This window comes from Pungitius pungitius, chromosome 7, assembly GCF_949316345.1.
Source record: "Pungitius pungitius chromosome 7, fPunPun2.1, whole genome shotgun sequence".
In the NCBI taxonomy this organism is placed as follows: domain Eukaryota; kingdom Metazoa; phylum Chordata; class Actinopteri; order Perciformes; family Gasterosteidae; genus Pungitius; species Pungitius pungitius.
The window spans coordinates 1,998,593-2,018,746 of NC_084906.1; the positions used below are offsets into that span (position 1 = coordinate 1,998,593).

Below are 20,154 nucleotides of genomic sequence, written 5' to 3' on the forward strand. Positions count from 1 at the left end.
AACCATGTTTCTTTCTCCATATTACATGTTGGAACATTGACTAACTTCCTAGAGACACATATTTACCCCTTCTGCCAGGCCAGAGACCTTCATTTGAAATGCATATCACACTAAGCTGATTAGGTCTAAGCTAATTAGGCGCGTATCATTTTTTATAATTTCACAAACATTGCATATTCCTTTTATATTTTTTTTAATATACATGTCTTCAGTGTTGCTTTCAAAACAGCACAAAAGTTAAAGAATACACTGCTGGACGAAGTGAAAGATGAGTCTGGATGAAAAAATAACGCCCCTGCTTGCTTCAATAGAAGATGTTTGCAGCAAGCATTCATTTAGGCCACAAAGTGGACAGATAAAGCAGTACATATTACATACTTTAGAATTTGCTGCAAAAACGTTCAGCAAGTTCTGCCACAGGCTAAAAGGCTAAATGATTGCCACTGAACTTCCCTTCAGAAAAGTCATCTACTCGAAGCGGCAACATTTCCTATCTGACTTGTTTCATGTGCTGGTGCCGTCCCTTTAGGTCAGGACAACGTTGTGGTTTCACATTGGTCAGAGAAACAGGCCTCCAGGTCTTCTCCACGCCATTCTGAGAGTGTGTATGTGTGTGCATGTGCAGGATAAAAGGTCGGGTTTCGGGGGGGGGGGGTTAAAGAGGAGTGAGTAATTTACTTAAAGCCATCCCGAAGCTGCGCCTCTGGCTGCGCGACGGGGCCCTGTTGTGAGCCGGCGCTTTTATCACATTACACCTACGCACACAGCGAGAGCAGTCAGAGGATCACAAATGAAGGAGAACGCAAAGAAACTCGGAGACTAGACGATACCACTCTGTGTTTACGCACCCACCTCTTAGTGGAGATGTGGGTGAAGCCAGATAAAAGAGGCCAATAACTCAACGCAAATGTGTGCACACACACACACACACACACACACACGTGGACTCGCACATTACGGCCTTTATTTCTATCACGTGGGTGCTTTGTCTCTTTCTCTCTTTTGATCGGTTATTATATGCAGATAGCTTGGCGGCAGGCGGGACGTATTGCATGTGTGCAGATGCCTGGAGACGGGGACGAAAAGGGGGGCAGACTGTCAGTACGTTATATTCTTCACCAATAGACACAATGTTTAAGCTGGAGAACTTTTTTTTTCAGCTTTCAGTGACACATATACGACATATTTGATTAATACATCAGAGAATGTATTTTTCACTAATTTAATTAACTCTGTCTCCTACACTCACGTGCGTATTTTTGCTTCGTGCGTGATGCATCCAGAGGAAAAGGGACAATGAATGAAATGCCTGTTCTCATTCAGGTGGGCCTAATCTCCTCCGGCTGGTGGAAATGTAAACTTAAGACCTTAAGCAAGCTGAATCCTTCCTGCGCTCGCTGAATCAGCAACTCAACTCGGCCACACACAAACAACACTCAAGGTCACATGCTTTAAACCTAAATACAGCAATTTGTTCAAATGTTAAAGATGATTGGTGAGCAGGTAAAGAACCTTTTCAATTATGCTGTGCTTTAAAATGTGAATTTACAGAGCGATGGAGAGGCAGCAGAGGAGATCAAAGTGGGAGGAGGAGGGTGGAGGGATGCATTTGGATGGGGCTGAAGGGGAAAGCGGCGGCTCAAATAAAAAAAAATATATACATCTTTGTGGATGTTTGTTCTGTTCTTAGACTTTCCGAACTGCATAGTGACAATTTAGTTTAGCGGCATGATTATGAATTAAACCACCCAGAACCCTCATTTTTCAATAAATACAGAACGCAGGGTGATGAAGGTATATTGATACTGCTGAAATATCATCTTTTTTAATGTATTGCTAGTTTCTCATTTGCATTACTTGTCTCTAAATTTAAACACTGTGTTTTAATTATGTTGGATGTGTTACTTGGATGTGGATCGATTACGTGGATTATTTATGTTCATTAAAAGCAGGATCAAAAAAGAATCTGAATCACTGAATGAAAACTATGGAGGTATTGAGCGTCGGCATAAAGCAACTCGGGTATCCATACAAATATTTTTATGCACTTACTTCTTTGTCCAATATCAGGAAAAAGAGGGGATTGACCGGGTCAATCTTTCCGTGCTTAAATATGTGTATTCGTGACACGTCTACAGCATACTAATAATGCCGTTAATGGATCCTTTGTGAGGCTTTTGATGTGGACTCTGTGTGTGTGTGTGTGTGTGTGTGTATAAAGTGAGATTACACACCATGGATGAGACAAACTTGATATTCACCATGTACCACCATCAAATGATAGATGAAGCGGCTCTCCACTGCTCATTGTAACAGCATGGGCCCAACACACACACACACACACACACACACACACACACAAAAGCATAAGATTTCTAAATGAAGGAGTGAAGGAGAAAAGAAGTGTCTTTGATGATGAAGGAAGACCCAAACCCAGAGTTTCTATTGTAGGTCAGAGACACAGAGGAGCTCGGCTACTGGACTAAATCGACAGCGTCTGTTGTTTTCACGAGGTCGTGGGCACCAAGCCCCTCCTGTGATCACTCGTTGTGCTAGCAGCCTGCAGCTAGAACCGTCGTGGGCAGGAAGGAGACAAATTAACAACAAAGAGAAACATTAAGCGACTGCGAGGACCAACAACGGAGACAACAGCAAATATTAAAGGGGAAAAAAACAAACACACAAAGTGGAGCCGCGTTTCTATCCGATTCATCTGGGTCAACATAGTTCCTCTCTGAATTTCTGAAATGTGGCAATTTTTCTAATTATTATATTTATAAAACTGATCTGCTTTGAGAAGTGCTTATTAAGATTCCACCACTTCTGACATTGACGTTGAGGTTTTAACCAAGCATGAGCATTCCTATTACCATTGCCATCCATCCAATTAAATCAAGAAGAACAATGTGGTCTTACACATCATTAACAGTAGAGTAGGCAATGTGCTCACAATGTACCCCTTCGACTGCAGTAGTAACCTTCTGATGATAAACCAATATTCGTGGTTTTAGAGCAACACACATTACGGTAATCAGCAAAGATTTAAGATACATGAGGGTAGTTTTGTAGATGTTTGTAGACAGATTATCACGCCATCCCCAAGGCGTTCAAAGTGATGGGAGCGTTGAAGGAAACATCACGGAGGCTGAGATGCATTAGATGCACAAACAGCCCTGTCCCCCCTGGGGGACGACTCTCTCATGCTACAATTAGTCGTTCCTTCATACTCCAATTTGGCCAAATTACTTCACCTTCAACTTATAAACATAAAGTTATTCTTACACACTAAGACACCCACAGAAATATACATTTAGAGTGGTCACGTTGTCTGTCCAACCAAGCAAATGTTTAGCAATTGATACAGTTGACATGTAATCTATATTTTCATTCAAAAATGCATGTGTGTGTGTTTGAGGGTGTCACATGTTTGTAATCAATAATGCTGTGGGCCAGATGTTTTCACAGTTGAAAATCAATTCCCCGTTTAAAGCTTCAATCCCAGCTGTGACTATGGAGGGTAGAAACAGTAACGTGATGCCAATGCAACGCGTGACTTGTGCAGATGAAGCAAGATCTGTGCCTCTGTAACACAAGCTCAGCCTTGTGGAGCACAATGTGTAAAAGGCTTTTTATTGGAGACTTTTGATTCAAACACATCCACTATCTAGAAAGGTATGCATGTATGACATACATCTGTTTGTTTTTAGCCATATCTGACAACACAGAAACATGGTTTCCAGTCCTTAATTCGTATAAGAGCGGATTTAATCAACAGTTTTATATGTAGACTGATAACTTGTGAAAGACAGAAAACCAACATTGAGTTTGCAGTTCTGCATCAAGAAAACACTCTTTCGGGAAGGCCTACTTATTTCCACCGCCCACCAGCTTACCTGCAGCGCACTGGTCCTCATCCGCCCCGTTCTCACAGTCCCTCTCTCCGTCGCATCGCCATGACAACGAAACACATTTGCTGGCAGCCCCGCCGCAATCAAACTTCTCCGGTGGACAGGTCTGTCGGCCTGTTGTGAGAGGGCGGGTGTGCAAAAAGGGGCAGAGAGGGTGAGACACCGAGAATGACATGGAAGGGACAAAGAGAAATGGATGGCGGATGAAAAATCCAGGGGGGGGGCGGATGGAAGAGAAGTGAAGGACGAAGAGATGGAAAACGAAGACCGGCAGATTGAAATGAGAAAAGAGGGAGGGAGGAGGCAAGAGAGAGAGAAGAGACAGTGAGTCAATGAAACAGTTTGATAACTTAGTTATCTCGTTGCTCCGATCGATTTTACCTCAAAGGCCTGCAATTAAAACCAGACACACACGGTGACAGAGGAACAAAGGAGCAGCAACGCTGTAAGGCAGACACGAGGGAAAACACACCCACACCAAGGAGCCAAACCCACAAGACACCAAAAACAAGAGCTCAGACACACACACACACACACACACACACTGAGTGCAGTGAGGAAGTGGGTTACATTTTGTCAGACATGCACACATTGGTCCCCCTTGGTAAAAGTCCATTACGGTAGAAAAGGCCATTGTTCCTGCATGTGTTGCCTGTGGGGTTGGTACAGGCAGAAAAAAAAAAAGACAGCTGTTCAATACATCAACTTTACACGGGGTCCCGGCTGCAAGTCCCCGTCCCGTCCTTCTCTCATACACACTCACAGGCTGTCACACCAGAGGGACTCTGCAGTTCCAGATCACATTACAGCGCTGTGTCGAGCTCAGGTCTATCAATTATACATATTTGACCACAAGCGTGCTTCCTGGCAACAAGAGTGTTTGCCTGTGCTTTACAGCCACAGATCAATTGTTCCACTGGGATTTGCCTATTTCAGTCTCATGTTTTATTTATTCACCTTGTATTTTTTACAGTTTTGAGTAAACAGCTGCCATTCAAAAATTCCCTCTTATGGGGGGGGGGGGAGAGGCTGGTTAAGCCTTGCAGGTAGCAATTGCCAGAACTACAGGACCTTGTCACGTTCACCGCTATTTGAACATGCGGCAGCTTGCATTTGATTTGCCTGGGAAGCTGGAGCCAGCAGTCCACTAGATGTGTGATTGACAGCTGGGGCAAAAGGATGTAGTTTGTCTGACCAATCATTTCAGGGCCGTGGTAAAGAGGGAAGTTGGGGATCAGTTGCTACTCAGATGACTGAACAACAAAGATCTTCAATAACGATTATGACAAAATGCATTAGATGATTTCCATCCGCAGGGTAATAATGTTCACCAAATAGAAAGGACACTACAGCATTTTATGTTTGAACAATAACCAACTCAAAGTGTCGGCTCACTTGCTTTCTGGCCATGGTTATTATAAATTGGCAGCTCTACCCCAACGTTCATAATGTCTTAAAACGTTTGTCTTATTTGCTGCCTCAGTATTCAAAAGTGAACATTGGCAGAAGCTCACTCAACTATCTGCTCGTTTCACTCAGAAAGAAGAGCAGAAGTAGTAGTAGAGGAGGTCTGCAGAGAGAAAGAATAACCTTTATAAATAAAAGACAATCCTTAAAACCTGCACGTCTCAATCACAAAACTACAGAGAACAAGAGAATGAAAAAACATCAAAACATAAGAAAAGAGCAAATCATCTAAGCCCATTTAATGTTTTATTAAGGTATTGTTGCGTGACTTTGCCAATCCAGATGGTAATAGTGTTGATAGTGAAGTAAGTAGAAAATGACTTTTGAAAGTCATTGTTAAACAACAGACTGTGCCTCTCTCACTAAACACTGACAGGCACTAAAGAGCATTTTATGGACTCGCGGAGGGTGAACTCGGGACACCGAGGAGGTATTACTGACTGTGACCGTATTCCGGGTCAAGTGGAATATCGAGTGCCAATCCCAGCGCAGAACGCTTGAAGGTTGCACCCCTAGAAAGAGTGTTGGAGACAAAACAACGTCAACCTGAAGACAAAACAGTGCTGCTGCAGAGGGACTAACTTCCGTCCAGTGGCTTCCCCCGAGAAAACTTGTGCGTTATACATAATACATTCAGTGGCGTGCTATCGTTAACATACACGTGTGTATGTGTTATTAACTTTGCATTGGATCCAATTGCAGGATTTTGTTAGCTACTTGATTTTCAAGCTGGCTCCACATTTGCATATATTAATTCAATCTTAAGTGAGATTAAAACTTTGTCCATCTAAGTATTTAGGAATTTGTACAGTGGAATTTAAATAAACTTTGCAACAACTAGAAGTGGTAACAACTTGTTATTCTGATCACATGGCCTCCCTAAATGTCCATTGTGAGCACGGTATGGGGCTGGACTGAGCAATGCGTTGTATGCTAATGACGTTTTAATTAACTACCTCCCAAATTTCCCTCCGCGAGGAGGGAGGGGATCGGAGCATTGCATCGCCGCATCGACGCCGGGCCTCTCAGGTGATCGATTCCCGCGGCGCTTAGCCCTGCAGGCCGATGCTACGGTAATTCACCACGCCACGAGGTGTGCCACAATGAGGCCAGGAGGCACCGAGTCATTCGTATGCCACTGTCTGCCACGGTGAGACACCTTGTTCAAAACAAAAAGGCGCATTGAAGGAGCTTAATTGATAACGTGGCGGCTTGATGTGTGCTGGCGTCAAGCACTGTAGGCAGCGTGCATTTCAGATGCTTAAAGCTACGCTGAATGCACTGCAGGCAGCACACAGCTGATTGATGAGGTACTATGCTTCAATGTCTTTTTTTATGCAAACACCCGAAAAACCACGTCTCATCAAATAAGTGGAATATTATGAATGCCCGAATTCGCTGCGCTGCTGAATACCAATTTGCTCCATGTCTACTCCGAAAAAAAATAAATATATATATATTGCTTTTACAATCAAAATATTTAGAGGCATAATCTTCCGATTTTTTTATTTATTATTAACTTACCCTAACCCTGTGAAATAGCATAATAGAACTCAAGTTCCAGCCATGAACTTACACTATAACTTGGTGAGCGGCTGGTTGCAAACATTAAAATGTTATCGCTTGCTACTCTGCAGCAAGAATAAAAAAAGGCATCCCCTGAATAAACACACAACCGTTTGTATAATAGTTTACAGCTTTTGCATTTCAGTAAAATCTCACTAATAGAATCATACGTTTTTAAATAGGGAGGGGGGGAAAAATAGAGGGTGCGAGAACAGGTAAATAAAGTGGATGAGAAAAAGAAGAGAGTGGGGGGGGGGCTGGGTATTGGTCACCACTAAACTCCATGCAGGGGAAAACTGAGACCATGACGGTTTTACCTGGTTATGTGCAGAATATTTATTTGGGGTTAAATGTATTTACGGTCGAGTCTTCAAAAATCGGAGAAAAAATGTGGATCTTCTTTAAGATTGAAATGGCTTCGCGACAGTAGAAAACAACTTGGACCAAGGACCAACCAAAGGGAACCGAGGGGTAAATCAAAGCCATCACACCAGAGACGTGTATTATGACCGCGGTGACTGAACGGATCAAATTATACTTTGCAATCAGATTTGGCAACATGAAATGACATTTGCCCAGAGTCACCATACTGGCGAAAGCATTCAGACGTTGAAGAGACATTGGTTGGTGGATTGGGGCGAGAATATGTTCCACGCCGTTGAACCTGCTCACTTTGGTTATCCAAGTGTGATCCAACCTTACAAAGTGAAGGAAAAAAACTCAATACACACATTATTTATTTTCTTCAACATTAGAAGCTGATTTAATTGAGGCAACAGCTACCTCTAGTCAAGTAAAATAGAACACTTTTTTTTAACTAAACGGCAATATTAAATATACACATTGCAGCTTGAATAATGAGTTACGTTAATCGATTAGTCAATTAAAAAAAAAAAGATCAACCATTTAGATAATTATTGAATGGTTTATTGTTGCAGCTTCCAATAAATTAAAGGATTTGGTGAATTATTTCAGAGCGACATTCCGAGTGTGGATCCCTGTGTTTGTGTAAATGTGTGTGCTGCACATACTTTCCATATGCATGCGTTAATATGAGGATTGGTCTGCATGTGCATGTACTGTAAGTGTGAAGAATGTTACTTTTTTTGGTATTTTATGCCTGACTGAGGGTGGGTTGTTGGTAAGCGTGTTTGCATAATACGTGTGTGAATGCATAAGTGTGTGTGTTCTGCGTTTCCTCATATCGCACACAGAGAACTGGAGCGTGATGTTTCAGGGCCTTCAGAGCTTCAATAGATGAGTGGTAGATATTTTTCCAGACTTTGGCTAACATAAGTAAGGGGTGTAAAATAACCAATGTTACGGTAAAAAACACAGATGATGATTAGATTTGATAAAGAGGTGAAGTGTTTGATGACAGGACGGTTTCTAATTTTATTACGTCAACTACAGAAAAAAAGTTATAAAATTAAAGGGAGATCTCAAAAGTTGAGTATGAATTCAAGTACTTTTTCTACCGCTTTTGTGTCATTGCTTGCCTTAAGTTTGAATTAAGTTGGCCGGCCAGTTAGCACTGAATATAAATAAGCAGTTTGGACTTTGAAGCTAAGGCTGTAGCGTCAATTCCACACCCCCACGTCCTTCAGATGTGAAATCCAATTTAAAGAAAGGGCGTATGTGGTTAATATCAGATTACAATTTAAATGAAGGTTAGTGTTGATTAGTGGCTTTCATTGGAACACTGATCTCCCATTACTGCAAGTGAGAGGGTGAGTGTGCCGAGAACGATCAAAGTCAAGCGAAAGAATAGAAAAAAAAGTGATTAGAGAGGGCAAGTGGGATGGCAACAAAACAAGAGGACATGAAAATAAAAGCTTCTTTCTAAAACACCACATTCAGGTGTGAAAGATTGCTTTTGTGATATTACCACTATTTACCTTTGCAGTAACTTTGGGTGAGATTCCTCGTGCGTCTCTTTGGGGTTTAAACTAGACGCTGCGTCAAAGTGAAACGGGGGGGGGGGGGGGGGTTGGATGCTCTCTCTCTCTGTGAAGGGGACGAGGGGCCTGTGTGGAACCATTAGCACAGTCTAGACCGGGGGGCTTTTAGTGGGGAGGGGGGGGGAAGAAATACAGCGGGACCCCCAGCGCACTTCCAGGAAAATGGCCACTTTCTTCCAACAGGCCTCTCTTAAATGCTGTTTAGTAGATGACACATTGGGCATTAAAAACAGCGCCAGCGGCTGGTGCCATATCTCAGCTAACGATTGCAGAGGAGCGAGGCGGATGAAAAGCGCGGGGGGGGGGCTAATGTGGGAGCAAACTCAGGGCTTATTTCCTTGGAGGCAGTTTATTCAAAAGCTGGGTGGGGACACAAAGTCAGAGGAGTTAATATTAAAAAAAGGAAGCCAAATTAGAGGGAGAGCGTAGTGACCTCTGGAAGCTTCTGACTGCACTTGTGAAAGTGGCTGACTAAAGTTGCAATATAAAGTCAATGGGTTTTTACTTTTATACTGATAAATATACAGTTTATGTATACACTACGATATATTTGACCATTTATCTATTGTTAAGTTATGTTGAACTAGCATTAAGATTGATGGCATGTACGTGCTTCTGTCTCTCTTTTTCAAATGATTTATTTCTCTATTGTGCATTTTGACCTCTGCTGTCATTCAAGGCCAGCTATAGATTTTACTCTGTCAAACTTTAGGTCAAATAATAAAATAATAAATGGCCGCATTCCAGTGGCAGGGCGGCAGTAGCTTCCGTACAGCAACACTTAAATGGGCCAATAAGGTTTAATCTGTTCCCCTATGACTGTTTCTTTGCTTGAGACCGTCCGCTGCTTTTTGAAATGCTTTTTTTTTTTCCGTCTCAGCATGAAATACCGGGTCGTCTTGTCTGTTGGACTTTGTTTTTAACCAAATATTTTCTTTGTCCCATCTCCCGAGTCTGCTTTTCGATACCACATATGTGGAAGTAGTTTTAAGATGGGAGGCAAGTAGGAAAATAAAACAAAACAAAAAAACATAAAAAGGAAAAATTTGATGTGATGAAAACATGATTATTAGCACAAACGAAAAAACTATAGCAAAGAGCAAAAGCAATCCCATCAGACAGCTCAAGCTCCGAGAGAAGAAAAAAAAAGAACATACTAAGCAACAATCCATCGTAACCAGCCAGGAGCCAAGGGTCACTAATTGAACGGAAGAATGGAATGACGAAAGAAATCTAACGGTGGCAGCTGCTGCGTAGGCGGTTTTCACTGTTTGACTACCAATGTCCAGCGTAAACTAGGACGCACATCTGCTGCAAACAGCTGTGTCAACCACACACAACTACACAGAGGTCAACGCAAATGGTTCGCCGATTTTGGAACTGGTTCATGGGAGTAAAACCTGTAATCGTCACTTGCAGCTCTGAAGAAAGTCAGTGTCCTCAAGTATTCAGTGTTACACAACTTTTAGGGTTAGCTGTGTCACTATTGCAAAATGGCTTTTTAAAAGGCAGCCTGGATGCAGTGTGTCTTTGGTACTTCCTGTTGTGTATGTTGTGGTTATGTGGCTATTCACTTTCTTTCTTTAGAGATCAATACACTCTGACTTATTGCTATTATAAATCAAGTTAAAGACACTTGGGGTTAATGCCATGCCACAAGACGGCAAGATAAGCAGAAAAATGCACATGAGGGCCTGAGCTGAGGGCAAGCAAATATGGTTCAGTCAAATATACTGTATAGGGCTTCTAACTAACAAGTGTTATATTTATTTACTTAATCCGAAATTTTAAAAAATGTCTTAGCTTTTTTTAATAAACACTCTAAACTCATTCTGATGCCGCAATTTCAGATTCACATTAAAACTAAACTGAAAGTAACGCGTCCCTCGGTTTTCTCGCTGTTTTTGGACAGATAATAAACTGTTTTAAATGAAATGGTCCCATCAGAGGCACGGCTACCTCGTTCAGATAATAAATAAATACATTTAAAGCTTTTAAATAAACCCTTTCTAATGCCTACACCAGAAGCAATTCATCAACTGAGCGGCAAAATGCGCCGCGAAGGTTTGCTTTGCTGCCTCAACACACTGCACACTCGACTAAACAATGACCAAAGTCGTTTTCAACCCTTTGTCCTCATAGCACACACGCTTGGGAGAGTGTGCAGTAATTCACAAAATGAAAAAAAGATACAGTGGGAGATATGTGGGAGTAAACGTGCAGGTTAATGCACAGCGCAGTAAAAGCAACTCGAGTCCTGCACCGGTGGCACAAAGCCTGCTGGCCGGGCCCTGCAAGTGCATCGCTTTGACAGTTTGAATCACACCAATGACGAATAAAAACAAAGAACGGTGGAAACCAAGGAAGGTCGGGGCGTGTGTGTGTGTGTGTGTGTGTGTGTGTGCGCGCGCTTGCGTTTTGTGAAGCTATGTTTGTGTGTATATTGTGGTCAGTGAGTGAAATTTGGCTCAGGGCAACAGAGGCTTTCCATTAAAAGAACATGTAGCAAGAAACTAGAGACAAATTAGACTACTCTGAGGTAGAAGATCAGAGTGACCTTGGATTGCACCCTCGAACGCATTGGTCACTGACTGACACACACACACACACACACACACACCTGCATCCGTATGATTGTGTTTGTTTTACTACGTGTATTGTCTTGTGAGGGCGTGGAGGGTGGGGGATAACTGACTGGAATATTATTTTATGAGATACACAGGAGGAAGAAGGACAGAGACACAGAAAGCGGGAGGGGGGGGGCACACCTGGGAAATTACTCGCCGCCACTCCCTGAAGCATGAAATTGAAGCTGTCCGACACTCTAACTCACCGTCCCGTTAATATTCCAAAATACTTAAGTCGCCCAACACCCCGCCTGCATGCCGTGACACGCTAACCTGCCTTTTGTCTCTAAACCCACCGCTGTACACGAGGGCAGGGGGAGGCGGGAGAGAGACTGGTTTCACGTTGAAGGAACACTTGGATCAGTGCGAATTTAAGGATGGCTGTAAACAACCAAAATGTGTATTTTTAATGCACTTCAACATGTTGCAGCCAAAAAAAGATCAGCTATCCTGAATAGAGCAAGTCTATTTCCATCTTACCAACTTTTTTTGGACATTAAGACATTATTACTCTCTTGCCATAGCCGTTTAGCATTTTAGCCCGCTAACAATTGTGAAATAGCAGTGAACACTAAGTACTGTTGAGAGGTTTTCCTGGATAAGGGAAGCATTTGATCTGCTGGTGGTGCGAAATGACACCAAAGTAAGCAGGAATTACTCTGAGGAATTCCTGTACAACAGCTTATAAAGTGGTGGAATGACATTGCGACAGTAACACACCACAGTGCAGTGAGCGTGGTTGGTTAAAACATGTAACCCTGTTGTTGTTGAGTTACAAGAAAAAACTCTTCATCAACACGCCGCAATCATCACTGAAGAAAACATCAAATGCAATGAACATTCAGGAGGCTGAATAATGAAGTTACGAGACCTTTTCTCTACAGTTCCATCCTCAGCGGGACTTAACGTATGAAATGAAACTGAAGTCCGCTCTTCAAAGCAACCAAAAGTGGGAGAGAAGTCCTGCTGTGAGTCGGAGAGTTTGTCTTTAAGATGAATGGGTTTCAACAGATGGAATGAAATAATAAGCAAAGTGGGAAATCATGTTGGTGTTTATGTCCTGTGGTGCTGAGTAGGTTGGTTAAAACATCTAATCAGAAAATCAATAAAATCAGCTTTTACTCATGTGCAATGCTGTATTTACAACATTAATGGAATCATTTTGTTACAGTGGTAGAGATATCTTCTTGTGTTGAGATTGGGGCCCTGCACTGATAAAGAACCTCATTAATCGTAGAGGAACCTATTGGATTTCAAGGAATTATTATTACTATTATAATTATTATTCTCACAAACCGCGGGCCTTTTTGGGGCTCCTGGTTGTAAGTTGACATAAAAGGCCTAAGACCGTGGTGATGTCAAAGATACAGTCTGCAAAGCGGCGTTCCTGCCGTTGCTCCACGCGGTTAACGACCACTCACTCGCATTTGTAGCCGTCCGCCCAGTGCCCCGACGTTCTATGAACTTCAACCCCGTTGAAGCCCTGGACCGGGGGGGGGGGGGGGGTGGGGGGGTGGTCCAATGTGTCTCGGTGTTGCCATTCTAAATGCCACAGAGCAGACACTTGGGCTCTTGGTAGTTGGGTGTGCACACAGAGAGGGGAGTTTAAGCAACGCTTTAGAGACGCCGCTCTCCTAATCAGTGCTGATTGTTACACTGCAGGATCTCGCTGACGCCACTCAAAGTAAATGGATGCTGACTTTGTAACGTCTAGAGGCGGAATACTAGAACTCAGACGTCTGGCACGTGGATTGTGTGACGGACGGCCACACCGTAGTCAATTATGTAAATATGCCCGACAGCGTCCTGGATTAAGGCTTTTTATTTTTCCAGAAACAGATTATTCTGTGTAATCAGTGAGTATTTAGTTATCATATATAATAGATCAGTAGTAAAACAAACCAGTGAAGGCGCTGAACAAGTTTTTATGAATGTTAATTTACTGCCCAACTTTTCAGATGTGTATGCGTGTTTTAATCAGAGCCCTAATGACGTGGATCTTGATGTATATTGTAAGAGTAACAACCAGGGAAAAATCAAAACTGGTCCTTAACCTCACGTATATGTCAGAGTTTGTTACGTGTATTTTTAAATAAATAACTCACTTATTGAGTAATCCAGTGAATACATGGTGCATTTAATGCTTCTAATGATGCTGATGGGGGGGGCTGCTGGCAACGTTGATGCCGAATATTGTGTGCAGACGCGCGCTCTTCATCAACTGATTGAACGTTTTCTTCAGAATCCCCTCAAGGCTCAGAATAATTTTCAGATGTGTAATTACAGAGATCTCCTTGGGAGCCTGTTTGTGTGTGTGTGTGTGTGTGCGAGGGGGGTGGGGGGGAGAGAGAGGGAGGGAGGTCCAGAGGCGTCATCGGAGGGCCATTGTTAATCAGCAGCCGACCATAGGTCCCGAGGATCGGTCCGTCGACTCCCTCCCAGGGAAATCAACTGAAACAAAAGCCCTGCTTGAACAGAACTCAAATCACAAAGTGGTGAAGGTGCCTCGGGGAAGACCCGGAGAGGAACGAAAGCGGATGAGACGCGGCGGTGGTGATAGCTGGGGGAAGGACACGAGGACGTAAAAGATGGACAACAAAAGAGTTTCTTGCATGGGGTGAATCACAAGTCATTCTTTGGAAAAGCACCTACGGGAGATCATGGAGACTTTTAAGGTATAAATCCAATTGTTTTTGCATTCAACCTGTCCCCCTCATGGCAAAAATTATAATATTGTGGCGTCTAACTAAGGCAACTTTGTATAGTTAAATGTTTTTTTGACACATCAAAAATCTTTTGGAAGATGATCGACCCCGCCTTTTATGTTCTTCCATTTCACTAAATTGTTCTACTGCTCATCCACTACACTGTTTTATGGTGAAGACACATTAACAGGTGAACATACGTCACATTCTGCATGCCAACAAAGACACACACACACACACACACACACACACACACACACACACACACACACACACACACACACACACACACACACACACACAGCTGTGAGGATCAATGAGGTTGAGAAAGTAAGATAACTCACTGATCTTGATTGGACATAATGAGACTTAACCACAAGTCCACTAATCTGATGAAATGACTAGCAGATTCACCTCGTGATGGATACTAAATACAAGCATCGATCCAAATCTTTATACACAAACTTACCCATTATAGGCATGTGCGCACGGACACACACACACACACACACATGCCTTTAGCCTATTCCAAAAAGACTTATTACTTTGAGAATTTTCAAAGGGCTCTTTGATCACCTCTTTAAAAATAATTTTATTAAAATTGCAAATAGGAGGTGGAGTGTACACACCATGTTGAATGAAGTGGAAAAACTGACCTCTCTTAGTTCTGCTCTGTTTAGTGACTCAGCCTTTGAATTGATGCTCAGGAACTTCAGAGTCCGGTTGGATTGTACTCCTCCCGGAGTTCACCAGTTTCTACTTGGCTGTTAAACAACTTGCTCAACGTTTACATAGCACCATGAAAATCTTCTGATTAAAAGAAGAAGCCCAGTATAGGTACAGGCTATAAGATGATAAACCGAGAATATTAATAATTTTCTGCAGCGGAAGTATCACGTTTGTGGCAGCTTGAATATGGAACTCCTTCAACAAATAGTATGTTACATCCTACAGCTTTTAAAATTCAGGCCACACATTTTCCCAAAATACATACATTTCAATCACTCAACGAAGGATTTTCTCACAAAGAGTCATTTTTCCAAACCACTTTTAAGTCCAAGATTCAGTCTTCTTGACAAAAAAAAAACATTCTTATATGAATCTGAACCTTGCAAGGCTAGAGCTACAGAAATGGCCTTTGACAGCCTTTTTACTGTCAAGTGTCCTTTAATGCTGCTAAGCCTCTCACTCGTCCATGTCACATCATCACTGCCTTTCACATCTCCCCCCCCAGAGGCCCCCGTCCTGCACCGCCAGGTTTCAACCAGCCCCGCGCGGACACGGGCTCTTCTGCAAGCATCTAGCATTCTACGACGTCTTAATGCAGTGATGAGTCCTGAAATCTGGCTTTAAATTGTTCCAGATGTTTCGTATGGGTCAGCCCTGATCTTACTTGTGCTTCATAATTTGATTAAATGTTTTGTCCTACTGCAGCGAGGATTGGCTGTGCTCATCAAACTACACGTGCACATAGACACAAAGCAGCAACATTTTACAACGTCTCAACTGAGCTGTTCATTACTTTATGAAGCGACTGTCTGTGGTTGTGTTTGAGTGGCTACTCACTGCAGATTGCATCAGCCTCGTCTGACCCGTCTGCACATTCGGGTTCTCCATCACAGCGCCACCTGCCGGGGACACACTGCCCGTTCCTACAGGCAAAGTCCGTGGTGGCACATGTCTTCTTTGCTGTAGGGACAAAAGGGGAACACACATCATTACTCTTTGTAAGTAAGGCAAAGCAGGAAAAGCTACGCTCTACTGGTCGTTATTAACAAGTGAGTCTAACATTACATGTTAAATAGGACAATTCTGCAGAGCATATAAAATCACGTCTGAATCGCCTCCCCAAACGGAACACACTGACTGAAATATGATTAGGAACTCAAGTCAGTACGTAGTAAGTCAGGGGCACCAACTTGTCATTTACTAGCCAATAATGTGTTTGTGTGAGTTTTGTAAACGGGATACATGAGCGAACGAGAGGGGTTTTATTTGTGAGCTATCCACACTGGGATTCCTTTCATTGACCAGGATCCAGTGTGGATGAAGTCTTTCATCTCCTGCTGAATCCTTTACTTGGATAAATGCAGGATTGTTACATATATATTGTACTTCTAGGCAGAGCGAACGGGTGGCGTGTAACAGCTCAAGTAGTTTGCTGATCTCTGATCAGAGCAGGCACCTCTCTAGTTGTCTGTGTGAACTGGCTCAAAGGATTCTTTGCCATCTTAAACCCCCCCCACCCCCATTAGCCACATTCAAGCTCAAGTCCAGTCTTTGCAGAACCGGCTCTGGCTCCTTCCTTCCAGTTTCCCTGATCCCCTGAACCTATGGACTTTTTTTTTTTTTTTTGCCATAGCTTTCTCCAAGAAAGGAGAAATTTGAAGCACTTGAGTCTGTCGTGGGCAGAGGCAGGAAAAGTCCTCCTGCTCAAAGCCACTGAACAAGAAAAAAGGCACTCGCTCGGGGTGTTAGGCATGGCTTGCCCTGCCATGATGAAATATAAAGTACAATGAAGGGAGCTGACAAGTGTGTGTGTGTGTGTGTGTAAAAAGTGACAGTTACTGATACTGTTCCATTTCCCTTCACCTGAGCCTGGTGTTCAACCCAAAATAAACCGGCTGAAGATGTGGGTCGCAGAGTGAATGGCGCCAGCTACGCAATGTGGTTTGAGCGGAGAGGACTAAATCATACTTCTGCCACGAAAGCTCACTATTCTCCTTATCAAACGTGATCACATGATTTATAGCTGTTATTAAAGTACAAGAACGATTTCTATGATGGAATAATAACAAATATTAGCCAAGGAAGAGACATGGTTGTCTCTATATCGGTTTATGGTGGCAGGAGCCCAATTATTCTCTGCATGATATTTGAACAGAATAAAACATCCAGATTCTCAAATAAAATACAAATACCCAAAATCCTGTTGTGTTGTTTTGAGGGACAAAAGCACAGCCTCACAGGTGTCCCTGTTCTCTCCAATTTGAGGAAAAACGCCAATTTTAATCCTGTGATTTTGGAACAGGAATTTTAAAAAATGGGCAATTACCACAATAATTGAAACATACAAAACAGCATTTTGACATTTAAGGATCTCAACCAGAATTTCCAATACTAAAAAGCCCCATTTTTCAGTGCAATATGCCTTGCTTTCACATGGTTTTAGCAGGGCAGCATGGGCGCATTCATTTAAACTGCTGAGCGGATCGGTCCAAGCCTTGGCACTGCGTATTATTCACATTTCACCTAGCAAGGAAAGAGCTAGCCAATTTAGCCATGGATGTCCTACAGCGTGAGGTAAAATACACGGTGATGACAGATTATGCAAGTGGGAGCCAGAATAATGAGGACCTGGCCGATTGGCAGCTTTGGGGATCCACTCATCTCACATGTGTAACTATTTAAGCACTAGGATGGATGACAACGTCGGGCTGCACGGTTCAAACTGTATACCGGTAGAAGATCTCCTTACGGTGTAAAACACACTGTTCACACCGGTGTTTCGCCAGAACAACCGAAGTTGCTCCTCTGCAGGCGGCCGATTTTCTTTTTACGCGTCATCACAGAGCGTCCGATGGTCGGAGCTGGTTGTCTCGTGTGTTGAGAGTGAGTCGTGGTTATAACCCACAACAAACTCTCTATACAGGGTAAAACACCACAACAGCTTGTGACACAAAACATTTTGTAATTCTAATTTTGTAATAAAAAAATCAGACAACCACACATCTACCAGTGCAGATAAATGATTCCGAGCAGAGTGAACAAAGTAGGGTCTTAAAAGTAGGAAAGAGATGAAATTGAAGAAGGTGTAGGCCTAGAATAATTGAAAAGTGTGTCCCTAGGGATCAAAGACAAAGGTAAATGGAAAAAGGGGGGGGGGGGAGAACAGGGAATAGCAACAGGGATGTTTTTTAGGTGCAGTGTGGTATAATGGCACCTCACAAAAGGGCCGAGTCAATCCATTTCCTTCCCACCGGTACCTCGGCATAAATCTCATCTCTTCCTGCTAAAAAAAAAAAAAATTGTCCTTATCTTTTCCGCCACCTCTGCCTTTAGCTTGATAGCACAGCCACACGCAGAGCTGTGTATAGTAGACAATAAAATTCACAATACTAGACTGTAGATTACGAACAGAGGTGATATCAGGCACCCAAAAATAACCCATTTCCTTTGTATAAGATCTCATGTCATTGGCCATCATCTTACTTTTTAATTCAGTTTTGGAAGCAAATTGGTACAAGCGACAAAGCGGCTTACAACTGAAGAGGATTATTTAAAACGCAAAAGCCAGCAAGCATAAGTCCATATCAATTTCCTACAACGCTTTCCTTGAGTCGCATTTTTCTTATCCGGAGGACATAAAGGGAGATAATATGATTCACCTTGGCTTCTTCTTATTCTGGGGGCCAACGGCATTGAGGAGCCGATTTCCCTCTGTGAGCAAATACAATGTGCTTTTAATTAACCTTTGGATGAATGATGTTACTCTCTTGTTAATTGAACAGTGGCAATGGACAAAAGATAACAAACACAACAGAGTGAGAAACTAATTCAGTAATCCAGAATAACTGGAGGGAAGGTGAATGTATGATGATAATCTTCTGTGGAAATGAGACGGAACTCATGCGGTCGGTGTGAAGACTTTGCTTTAAAAAGAACATCCCCACCAGAAATAATAGATTATTACCATTATTATGTAAAGTTATCATCGGCCATCTTGAAAAACGGAGAGGTTTAAAGAGATGAACCAAAATACATGTACATATCCCACCAAAAAGGTGAATTCTAAATGGCAGACGCATATGAAGAGAGATCTCAATGCGGTTAAATATGTGAACATTTGTTTTAAAACGTGTAAGAAAATAAGCATATAAAAACATAAAATATTTCCACGCCTTCCAAGAGTTGCTGACACACACAAAGAGCTGCTTATATATTTACATTGTGATGCGCCCTGACCTGTCTCATACGAGCGTCATCCATATGGAACAGCCAAATCCTGCTTTATGAGAGTGAACGTGCGCAGACAAACACACACACACACACACACACACACACACACACACACACACATCCCATCATTGGACTTAGGCTTTCTAAGACCTAATGTTTGACAGAATCATTTAAAATAATGCCCGTCCTAGCAATGCGTGGGGAGACCATGTATTCACACTTGCCTACTTCCCACCTGTTCTATAGATGTAGTGTGTTGATCTTCCGACGACATAAAACTAATGTCACGCTCCGACGCCCCTCCACGATCAATGAGTGACAAAGTTGACCCACTCATGTTGACCTGCGGCCCCGTCCACTCAGCACGCACGCAGACACACAAACACACACTGGCTGATGGATCCTATGTCACGTACTCCCTGACGACGTGATCATTTGACCTGCAGACAGGTGAATCTCAGCATCAACCTTCAAGACATTTGATTTACACACCTCATTACACACAAACACATGGACACACTAAGTGAGAGGGAAATGGAAAAGAAAAAAAACATCAAACGACACAATAATAGGCACTTTAATTAGGATTTGTTGCACTGCATACGATCATTTACAAATTCCATGTGCAAAAAACACTTCTTTGCTCACTAGCCCTTCAATTGGCAAGACCTGATTTTATATTGTTTTTATAGGATTCAGATACAGTCTATTTAAAAACACCCATTTATCCACTGAATTGAACTGTACCTTTTCTTGTTCTATCTTTTCCAAAAGGATTGCACACAAATTTATGAATTTCACTTTTCCCTTAGCTAAATATCTCATTTGATGCAAGACCCAATTAAATCAACTCTGGGCTTCATTCTTCCCAAAATACAACACAATACAATTTACTCTTGCCAAGGCATGTGAATAGTACAAGCCAGAGCAATTTGGTTTAAACTAACCCAGTCGAAATAGA

At 42.5% G+C, this 20,154-nt stretch overlaps 1 protein-coding gene across 6 annotated transcripts in view; it reads right to left on the minus strand.

The window, feature by feature from the left end:
* The window catches only part of lrp8 (low density lipoprotein receptor-related protein 8, apolipoprotein e receptor), a 108,598-nt gene that overhangs the window by 38,917 nt on the left and 49,527 nt on the right, over positions 1–20,154 (minus strand). For all 6 annotated transcript variants that reach the window (XM_037468701.2, XM_037468700.2, XM_037468698.2 and 3 more), the window contains exons 3-4: positions 15,801–15,923; positions 3,894–4,022 (exon numbers count right to left, since the gene is read on the minus strand). In XM_037468701.2, the coding sequence (XP_037324598.2) occupies positions 3,894–4,022; positions 15,801–15,923 (252 nt within the window). The remainder of the gene's footprint in view (positions 1–3,893; positions 4,023–15,800; positions 15,924–20,154) is intronic.